Genomic DNA, 11,480 nt, shown 5'->3' with positions numbered 1-11,480 from the left:
ATACTATGTCAAGATTGTCAGCATCATCATAAAAATAGCAAAGAAGTACACTTACACTTGTAAGAAATATATGAGACTGAAATTAAAATAGGAAATGGTAACAAAATGTATAGACTTTAACTTATTTCTATGACTGAATAAAATAAGACGATTGAAATGTGTTGGGAAAACATTATGGTTCATCAGAGCATATAATGCTTACGTACTTCACTAAAAGTAAAATTTCAAGCTGATAAAACTAGCATAAAGTTACAGGACTATTAATTTTTTAATTATGCAAAAAACAGCTTGGATTAGAATTTGGTCTAAATGAAAAAAAAATGGTAATAAAAACATTAAAACTTCATTCAGATATAGATAAATGGGAGAGAAATTAAGGCCATCAAATCAAATAAACTTGTTATTTACTATTGAACATCATCATTGATCACATCACTTTTACATCTAGTGGAGCCTAAACTAATTTTTGTACAGTGAAGCAGTGAAAGTGATGTGAACCAAAACTAGGTGTGCAAAAACAAATTGGCTTAAATTTCCAATGGGTAAGAACTTTCCTGGTTCCTATGCAATGAAACTCAGAAAGACCTATTTACTCTCCTTGAAACAGCTACTTGCAAGCACATTCTTCTCCAGCTCATCCTCTCTGCAAGATATGCAAAAGGAATTTTATAAAAATCCATCGTTCTCCATAAAAATGATTTCAGAGCAAATCCAGAATAGAACAAAAAAATTAAAATGCATGGTGTTCAAGTGAGTAAGAGATCAATGACATAACAATGCATCAATACCTGATGTCTCCAATAAGGTTCCCACCTAGGATGACTTGTTGTAAGGAGCATTCCTGTAACCATGGAAAAAATGTTTCTGAAACCTGAATGAATGATACGGAGAGCTTACTAATTTCTTTTTTTTTCTTTTTCTTTTTTTTTTTCCTAATTTTTTTTCAAGAAAGGGAGAACTTACTTCAGCTTTTGGAATCTCAGTAATTCAGTAGTTTCTTAATATCCATGGTTGAAGATTAAAAATGAATTCTAAGTTTGATTCTATATTGAATTACACCACCCTACCGCCCAACTAGCAATGATACAGATTCATAATTGGAGCTTGATTGAGTTTTGCCAGAAACTGATTCCAGTGGCAAATTCCTTGCCACAAAGAAGCCAGGTTCTTTAGGATCAGGTAATCTAGAGTCACCGCTTAACATGACAGTAACGACTGACATGCTTGGCCTATCATCTGGATGTTGCTGAGCACATAGCAAGCCAATGTGAATCATTCTTTGCAATTGGGGTGCATAACTTGAGTTCCTAATCAACGGATCAACTACATCCAAAGCTGTATCTTCTTTGAAAAGCATCCATGCCTATACAATTTACACACACTAGTCAGGTAATTAACAGACCCCTTTAATAAATGATACTAATTTCAAGTACAACCCCCTATTAGTCTATATATCAATGACATCATGCTACGGCTTAGCTTGGTGAAAGAAAGACTAGTCTTACATGTCCAAGAAGATTATGATGGTGGTCTGGATGATTAAACCCTCTATTTTTCTTGCCACTCACTATCTCGAGAATTAATACTCCAAAGCTGAAGACATCAGATTTCACTGAAAATAATCCGTCGACAGTGTATTCAGGAGGCATGTAGCCACTGCAAAAAAATTAGCAAAATATCAGGAAACTGTCAAGAGAGAGGCAAAAGAACAAGTGAGATTAGAATATTACTATGTTCCAACTACTCGCTTTGTTTGTGCCTCATCTTCGTTTCCAATGAAAGATCTAGCCAGACCAAAATCAGAAATTTTGGGATTCATCTGAGAATCTAGTAAAATATTGCTCGCTTTGAGGTCTCGATGAACAATTCTCAGTCTAGAATCTTGATGAAGATATAGAAGTCCACGAGCAATCCCCATAATGATCTCTAAGCGCTTTGGCCAATCTAGTAAGTCAATGCTTGTTGGGTCTGCCCATAAAGTATGACTGTAAGCTACTGTTGCTAAGGATGTGTAAGTGTCTAACTAGCCAAAGAATATAACTTGGATTAAATTTTCCACTGAAGAACTCCACTCTAGACAAGTCATTTTATTTTATACAAGTAGTTTACATCACTATGTCGTAAAATTTATTTCATTATCCTCAAAACAAATTAAACAAAAAAATATAGTCAATAATTAATGTGTGCACTAGTTACAAAACAGGAAACAGAAATGTAAACATGAAATCTAAAGTAAGCCATACCATAGATATAGCAATCCAAACTTTTCTTGGGCATATATTCATAGATAAGCAACCGCTCATCTGCTTCAATGCAACATCCCATAAGTTTCACAAGATTTCGATGCTGAAGCTTTGCAATGAATATAACCTCATTTTTGAATTCATCCAGTCCTTGTCTTGAATCTTTAGAGAGCCTTTTCACAGCTATTTCTTGTCCATTGCTCAGCACTCCCTAAAAATTATTAAGAGACAAATTTTTATAATAATAATAATAAAATAAATTAAAAGAAAAAACTCTTAGAGTTAACATGATTGTTTCTGTTGTCTAATAAAGTGACAATAATGCCTTTGAGACACAGAAATCCCTACTACAGCTTTCAGATTGTCATAGTATATTGACTTCATCTCTAGACTTGAGCATTCTCTCAAACAATGGAACTGTGAATTACTAGCCATAAAATACTTTCGGAATCAGTTTTCTTATGGACAAAACCCAGAAGCAAGAACAGGATGGCCAATCCTCTACTCTTGCTGGACATGCAAGTAAATAACTGCTCGTTGCAAGTATTAAGTCAAACTCCAATCAACATATTCAGATTTTAAACTGTTCATCTTCAATTCCAAGAAAAGAAAAAAGTACTATGAGCAAGAATCACATGAATTTTCCTCTGTACTCCATTATCTGCATCATTGTTTAAAAAATTTACCCAATGCATCTTTAGTGTGGTTCTGAAAGACGGTAACAACAGCACCAATGCAAGTTAATGGAAGCCTTGAAAGAAAATAAATAATTAGAGATAAATTTAACCTTGTATACAGGTCCAAAGCCACCCTCTCCAAGTTTGTTAGAAAAGGAAAAATGGTCTGTAGCTTTGGCAATCACATCAAAAGCATATATTGGCAGCTCAGATTCTCGTTCACTGTTGTTATTTATGGTGAATCTTCTGCTGGAAGTGCATTTTTCTGCAATATCATAGCATACCAATAAACAAAAAACACGTTCATAATATAGAGACAGAGTATCTCCAAACTTTGGGGTGCAATGAACTACATGCCAGAAGATAGAGTTATCTTCTAAACCCCAAATAATGATAAACCATAGTTTAGAAAGGAATAATAGCAGTTGAAACACGAAACAGAAATCAGCATACCTGCTCTCTTCCGCCTCCTTCTCCACACAATAAAAATTGCAACTCCACAGAGAGACATAAAAGCAAAAATACTGGAAATCACAGCAATCCATACCCGTTTTTTCCTATTCCCTCCTATACATACATAAAATGATAAAAGGTTTGAGTTAATTCTTAAATAGCTCAAGTTCAGCCAGACACACAAAAAAAAAAAAAAAAAAAAGAAAATTGTATCCATGAAAGCCATATTAATCTTGTGAAGATTAGTAAATTTGGGAATTCAACAGATTTTGTCGGCTTAGAGATAGTCAAGTAGCAGTTAAATGTTGATAGTATGCTAATAAAAAAAAAATAAAAAAAATAAAAAAAAAATCCCACAAAAGGTTCTTACCCAACTCTGAAGATGGCACCTTTACATAAAGATCTTGTCCTGAACCAGGTATAACTTTCACGTCAATCACGGTATCAATCCACAACAAGCAGCCAATTCCTCCATTGGTTACATCTATATTAGCATAAGCCACGCAAGAGCAGTTTTGCAAGCATTTGCCCCTGCACTCATCAAGAGTCATTGTCATGTTATACCAGGAATATCTTGTATCAGGCAGCTTAACATTGGCATACTTAATGAATCCGTCACTGACACTGCAATTCAACGAAGCACTACGAACACACCCATCACTCCAACTCCCTGCATTCCAATTTGTGGAGGACTTGGGCACAAATCCTTTCATGCATTGACATTGAGGAGATTTTACAAGGTTACAACTACTAAATGCACCACACACCCCATAAGTATCACAATTATCAATTGGTTTTGAGTAAAATGTTGCCCACCCTTGTGTATGATTATTCCATTCTTGACGTTGAATATTTCCATAAGGGTTTACAATTCTGTTAGTGATGATTGAGATGTTGATGAGCTCATAGACATACGACACCTCCCTGTTATTGAAAACAAATTTATATACCTGAGTAGAATCAGTTGGCAACCTGGCAGTACCGGAAAACCAAACACCATTCCATGGACCATCACGAAACTGCACAACGCCGTCTTTCATAAGGAACGGTTGTGGGTATCCTTGAGGATTAATCCGATATGTATAGCTACCTGGGGAAGGATCATCACTGCTTTTCCAGGAAGTAAGGAACCTGTCAAACCCAGTAACAAGGTCTCTTCCCAACTTCATTCCCGGTAACTGGGAATCGCAGGGATAATCAAAACTCTGCCACAAGAAATTGTCAAGGTTACCATCATTCTGGTCTCTGACAACAAGATTTCCTGAATCCAAAAGCTGTGCAACTGGATTCAATCCTGATCTCGATGAATTAGTAGACCAAACAAATCCTCCCGCGCCATTTGCAAGTACCAAAACAGATTTATTGTTGAACTGAAGAACACCAGAAGAATCAAGAAGCGGAAAGTTTCGATTGGCAACCCAAACAACAGTCTGAACTGGGATTTTCTTAAACCAGATTCCGACATATCTTCTTGAGCTACTGCCACTACCAGGACTGAAGAATCCTAACTCGAAGTTCCCATTTGCAGAAACAAGGACCTTACCATCTTGGAGAGACTGGTTTACAGTAATAGTATCCTGAGCAGTAGAGGCAGTTAAGATGAAATTCAGGAGTAGCCAGAAAAGAAGAAAAAAGCCATATGAGGCGGCTGTCATCTTGCACATTTTTTATTGCAGAACACAATGAAATTGATTCATTCAAAAGAAAAAGGGGAAAAACTTTACTCAAATAGCACACAACTTAATTCAAATAGCACGTAAAACTCACGAAAACTTGTAGACAAACACATTGAAGCTAAAAAGCAGTCTCAAAAAGACTATATCAACGCTCTCCAATAATAGAAGGCCTAACACTTCTATCTATTTTGGCAAATAAAACATCACAATCACTTACCAAAGTCAGCATAACAATTGCAAATAATTGAGATTTTTCAACCATGTTAGACCCACTGCTGGCCACTTTTATCAGATATTTTCACATAGAATTTCATAATTTTGCATGTTGTGAAATGTGGACATCTTCTCCAAGACAAAGGAAGATAAAGCCAAACACAAGTCAATGATTTGGTCAAATTTACTTACATATTCAACAATCAAAATTTCTAAGTCCAATTAAAACTAATGACAAACTTTGACACACTATTATAAGCGTATAATTATTGAAAGAGGTGAAAAGAACTTGTAACCCAAACTTCAGTGTATGACCCTTTTTTGTACTGCAAAACCTTCAATAAAGCTCTACTAGTTAAAATGAGTGCAAGGTTAAACACCGAAAATGAAAATTAATCCTCAGTAGAATGTTCAAAAGTTCTGCTCAATCATCAAGTAGTTGAGGAAAAGGATGAGCTATAAATGAAAATTGATTAACATGATATGATCTGTCAAGTGGGATTCAAAGCACATGTATATTTTATTTGGCCAGTCAACCATTGTGTACTACTCTAGTATTTTAGTACATTTAAGATAGGTGTATTGTGCTGTAATAGTGTAATCCATAAATAAACAAGACTACAAGATTAGGTACTTGCATTTATGACCCCTGTTAATTTTACAAGGCAGTATCTTAACGTTACCAAGAAAGATATAGTCGATCAGGCAACATGTCTAAAATTGTTTTGATAAAGATAGATATTGCCCAAGAAAAATCTTCTCCCATAAAGAAAGGGTGATTATAAAATGCATCTATAGTTATATTTACTATAGGCATTCTATACAAAAAGTAAAAATTCAATGGATAAGAAAGAGAAAGACTACCCAAGTAAACAAGACATCATAAGGTATTAAACAAACATGCATTTTAGTTATGACGACTTACAGAAGGAATAAAAACACACACATGGCCCAAGTAAACAGGCAGCAAAAACTTCAGCAAACTGTAGTATGACACTCTTCTTTTTCTTCCTTGTTCAAATTTCACAAGGGGTGCAATGTACAACACTAAAGCAAGTTACTGTGACATAAGTTATTGGTTGGTCAAATTTTTAATATTAGATGCTATAAACGTCAAATTCTCCTATCTTAGCACTACACCATGTACGGGGTACTACATAGACCGTAAAGCTTAATTGGCTACATCCGAAAAGAATCTAACAAGAGCAGCGGGCTTAATGAATTCTAACAGATCCAAAATCCACACCAACACTGCTAGGTACACTCATCTCGCTTCATACATATGTAAGCACCCTACAACTCCAAACATGCAAAATAGTACACCTATAAATTAAATAACCCCACTAATCCTCAAATGTAATTTGCTTTCAGTTCTCTATAAAATACTTTTTCTCTAGTCTCTAAATACATACTAATATTATATATTACATACTACCTTCGTTAATTATTATGTGCAACAAAGGGGTATTAGTTGTGAGACATAAAATATTCATTTGTTGCACATAATAATTAATGGAGGTAGTATATACACTTTCACAGTTGATAACTAACTTAGACATCGAGGGAGTTTCCTCGGTAAAACCCCCCGAAAATAATTGATGTTTGCTATTCCTGGCAGGGCATAAGCATCCAGAGTCCAGGTAAACACACCATATTTTGCAGTAAGCAAAAGAAAATCAAGCCAAAGTATCAATAAATGCTAGGCTGTAGTATATCTATATCATTATATCACAGATCAGAAGATAAATACCTATCTCAGACCCATATAAGAATATTGAACACTTGTGAGATTTTGTGTATCAGTATAAATTTTAAACAACAAGCAAGATAAAAATATGGATCCCGTGATTGGAAAATTGACTTTTTTTTGTCGGAAGATAAAATTAAGGTGCTGTTTTTAATACTTTTGTCAAACTAAGGTATAAATCGTTAAAAAGTAATCTGATAAGGTATTTGCTCACAAATCGACCAAAAACAAACAAAAAAAATTCGAGCATGAGTCGGGGTATTGTATTGTATATTTGTATTCATGTATTATATAAGCTCAATTAGAGCACCCATAAATTATTACTTGTACATTGAAACCTAGATTTTTATAAATACTCCAACACATGACAAATTCAACAAACATTGTCTCTATTTCTCTCGACTTCACCTCTTAGCCAAAATTTACCTTTATTTATAGATAATTGCTTAATTGAATGGTTGAATTGTGTTTAGGAATTAAAAAAAGGAGCTTAACGACGCAACCAAAAATGAAAATCTTAAATTTAATTTGAATAAGTTTTAGACCAACCTTAAAATAAGCTTAAACCTTATCACAAGCTCTAATTTTCCAATACAAAAAACCCTGATAATGATATTTTATGCATGATTTGGTGGTATTTTAATCCAAATATTAATCAAAAAAAAAAAAAAATTGTGGAAACAAGAATTAAAGCAAAATTCACAGTAAAAAATATCATAGTAAACAGAGAAAGGATAAAGAATAATTACCTAGGAAAAGACGACAAGATGATCATGATAAAATTAATTGGACATGCTTCTTCAATTTGGCATCAAATTTCTAAATGAATTTTTAAATTGACGTATTCCGAATAATCTATACAACGAAGTACCTTACCAGCCTTACCACGTATTTTATCAACCCAATTAGGCCCTGTTCTTTTGAGCTTCTGGACACAGCAGAGTAGATTTCAGCAGAGCAGAGCAGAGCCACGTATAATTACTATTATTATTACTATTATTATTATTATTATTATTATTATTATTATTAAATATTAATTATTATTATTGATGTTATTATTATTAATTATTAATAATTAATTATTATTATTATTATTAAATATGAATAATTAATTATTTTTATTATTATTAATAAGTACTAATTATTAATTATTATTATTATATTAAATATTAATTATTTATTATTATTATTAAATATTAATTATTATTATTAAATATTAAATATTAATTATTTATTATTATTATTAAATATTAATTATTATTATAATAATTCAATATTAAGTATTAATTTTAAGTAGAGCAGAGCAGGGCAGAGCAGAGCAGATTCCAGCAGAGCAGAGCAGAGCAAAACAGCTCTAAAGAACGGGGCCTTACTGTATGTATACTTGTATAGTACAAAATTTGAATAGTGTTTTTGGGTTGTGATTCAAATTAAATCATTATCATTTGTTTTAAGGCAACAAGAAGGACCTCACTGAACCTCAACCCGGTTTTGTAATATAATATTTACAGATTAGACACTTTGAGAAGGGGAGGGTAAGGGATCCATGCCCTCAAAGTGCCTCTAGTAGAGATTAAACCCCTACCCTCAAAGTGTCTCTAGTGGAGATTAAATTATTTTCATTACCAAGTGTGTTTTTGTAAGATATGACGCATTTGAAAGAACATAAGGTAATACGGAGTACCAATAAAAGACAAATAAATCATGATGCTTTAAAAAGAAAATAGGAGTAATTACCCTTACCAAATGGCTAATAGTGATGTTAGATTTAAGTGATTTCTTTTCGTGGTTAAACCAAATAAATTAGCCTGGGAGGGTAGGGTAAAAGAATAAGTTTAACCTTAGAGGAAGTACTAAGGTAGGTTTAATGCATAACAAATACTAAGATGTTGAAAAACACATGAAAGAGAGTGAAATGAAGAGAGAGATGAATAAGTGGGACCACTTTTAAATGTACCAGTGAAAGCTTATATAATATCATTGGCTATTATAGTATACTATTTCTACACGTACTTAGTACCACTACATACATATACAGTACCACTGAATGTTTAATGGTATTTGATCATCCAGTGGTAGTATTGAATTATTGATCATCCAATGATTAGGGGTGAAACTAATGCGGTTTATTAAAACCAAACTAAACCGAATTAGAAATTTGGTGCGATTTTTTTTTCTAATATGGTTTAGTGCGGTCTGAGAATCCCAAAACCGAATCAATATGATTTGGCTTCATTCGGTTTTAAGATTTGGAAAATTCAAAAATCGAAATCCAAACCGAATTATTGCATATCCAAATTATAGCCTAGCCCAATACTAATTTAGTAATTTGTACCCTACATAATACCTTCGTTAAATGTATATGTGCGACTTTTGCCAAAAACGGATGATCAAGGTTATGTGCAACTTTCCATTTTCTTTCCTATTTTAGTAAACAAAAAGCTTAAAAAGACTGATATACCCTTACTTAAAAAAATAAGATTTGAATAATTAAGTGGTGTGGTTACATTTTCTCTCTCCCTTTTAAAGGGTGTTACTAAATGCCACAAGGAAATTACTTAGGTCGTGGTATTAAATGACTCATCTACCCTTATAAATTCCATGTTTGACATTATTCAATTTTTCTCACCAATTATACTTCTTCCACCACCATCACCCTAAACACCATCACCATCACCACCACCACCCTAATGTCGCCGGAATCACCATCACCCTACACACCATCACCACCACCACCCTAAGGTCGTCGGAATCATCCAATTTTCTCACTATCTATCACACCAAATCAATCACTTATCATACCAAATCAACCGGAAAAAGGAAGGGGCTGACGACAATGGAATCGCGGTGTGGGAAAGGGGTTCGTTTGTCGGGAAACGTGGGGAAAACGCCGGCCAATTCGTCGGTAATTTTTTTTTATTTTCACATAAAATAGCATAGTCGCGTGCTATATGCGACTCCACCACGGTACAGTCGCATATAGCATGCGATTACACCGTGGTGGAGTCGCATATAGCGTGTGACTATACCACGGTGCAGTCACACATAGCACGCGACTCTACCATGGTGTAGTCGCATGCTATATGCGACTGTACCACGGTATAATCGCATGCTATATGCGACTATGCCGTGGTGGAGTCGCATATAGCACGCGACTATGTTTTTTTTTTTTTTTTTGAATTTTGAATTTGAATTTAAATTTCGAATTATGGTTGTAATTTGTTTTTTTTTTAGATTTCGAATTATCATCTATAAATTAATTTTGAATTCGTGATAAAATTAGTAATGTAATTTGAATTATGGTAATCTTATTTTTTTTTTTTAAATTCGAATTAATAATTTTTTTTAATTATGGTAAAAAAAAATTTTGAATTCGAATTAATATTTTTTTTGATAATAAAATTTAAATATTAATCATGTTTTTGTTGATCCATGTTTATCTTTATTCCATGATCATCAATGTTTTTGTTTTGAATCAGTTTATATTTATTCCTAAGATATATATGTATGATTTAAGAGAGTAGTTATTATTATTATGATTTTTTAATTTAAAAAAGCAGTTTTAATTTAATTATAAAAAAGCAGTTTTTTTCCTCAAAAAAAAAAGTTATACTACAAAGACTACGTGGAATCATGGATGACTATGCTATATCAACAATTTTTATTTATTTTCTTTTCTTACAATTGTCAACAAAATAAACATGGATAATTTTTAAAAAAAAAATCCAAATAACTTCTTTTTTTTGAAGTAACAACCAACTAAACGTGAGTTGTGGGGAGTTTTTTTTTTTTTTATTTTTTTATATATAACTAAAAAACCAACTAAAAATATAATTTTTTTTATTTAAAATTAATTTCGAATTAGTCATAAAATTTTTATTTAGCAATAGTAATAAGTAGTTAATAATAATTAATAAATGTAATCATTGTTTTGTTAGATGCAAATATAATTGTTGTTACTAATTAGGGAGTAGTAAATTTGGTTTAGGCATTGGCTTTTAATTTGTTAATATTTAGGATTATGTTATTTAAAAAAAATGATTTGAATAGTATATTGTTTAATAGTAAAATTATTAGTAATAATACTTGAAATAATAATAATTATTGTTAGAATTATGAATATAATAATTTGAAATTTTATTATTATATTAAATAGCGACAAGGTGGAAAATCGATTACGGTGAATAATGTGTTGACTGGCTCGGGGCCGTGACACACTCGAGCCCGAAACATCGATGCCTCTGTTAGGAGAGAAAGGGATGCTGCACGATTGGGAAAGTCTGTTGTTGATGGTGCTTCTGATGATGTATTTGTTCCTTTTGACGACGAGCCTGATTACGGACGAGCTAGTGCGTCTGAGGAGATGGAGGTGTTTGAGGGTAATTTTGATCAGAGTGGTGGGCATGATGACACATCAAGTGTAGTGGTAGGTAGAAGGGCTAGAGATGGTAGGTTTGTCGCTTCTGACACT

At 32.9% G+C, this 11,480-nt stretch overlaps 1 protein-coding gene across 1 annotated transcript; it reads right to left on the bottom strand.

The window, feature by feature from the left end:
* Nucleotides 1-364: 364 nt before the first annotated feature.
* Nucleotides 365-5,448, bottom strand: LOC110715397 (G-type lectin S-receptor-like serine/threonine-protein kinase At4g27290). Its single transcript, XM_021893982.1, has 9 exons — nt 3,744-5,448; nt 3,374-3,487; nt 3,031-3,185; nt 2,244-2,454; nt 1,731-1,968; nt 1,506-1,656; nt 964-1,363; nt 789-841; nt 365-643 (listed from the first exon to the last, which is right to left on the bottom strand). The coding sequence occupies exons 1-7, from the start codon at nt 5,035-5,037 to the stop codon at nt 1,064-1,066; spliced, it is 2,463 nt and encodes an 820-aa protein (XP_021749674.1). The 5' UTR covers nt 5,038-5,448; the 3' UTR covers nt 365-643; nt 789-841; nt 964-1,063.
* Nucleotides 5,449-11,480: the final 6,032 nt, after the last annotated feature.

The sequence above is a fragment of the Chenopodium quinoa genome, unplaced genomic scaffold (assembly GCF_001683475.1).
Source record: "Chenopodium quinoa cultivar QQ74 unplaced genomic scaffold, ASM168347v1, whole genome shotgun sequence".
NCBI lineage: Eukaryota > Viridiplantae > Streptophyta > Magnoliopsida > Caryophyllales > Amaranthaceae > Chenopodium > Chenopodium quinoa.
This window is presented reverse-complemented; position numbering and strand designations above follow the sequence as displayed.

What these genes read in the sequence shown, in the direction of transcription:
- LOC110715397 (XM_021893982.1), bottom strand. Translation starts at nt 5,037, where the DNA reads ATGTGCAAGATGACAGCCGCCTCATATGGCTTTTTTCTTCTTTTCTGG. An exon ending in TTTGGATTGCTATATCTATG is followed by an intron (nt 1,969 to 2,243) that starts GTATGGCTTACT and finishes CTTTATGGGCAG; the next exon opens with ACCCAACAAGCATTGACTTA. An exon ending in AAGCGAGTAGTTGGAACATA is followed by an intron (nt 1,657 to 1,730) that starts GTAATATTCTAA and finishes ATTTTTTTGCAG; the next exon opens with TGGCTACATGCCTCCTGAAT.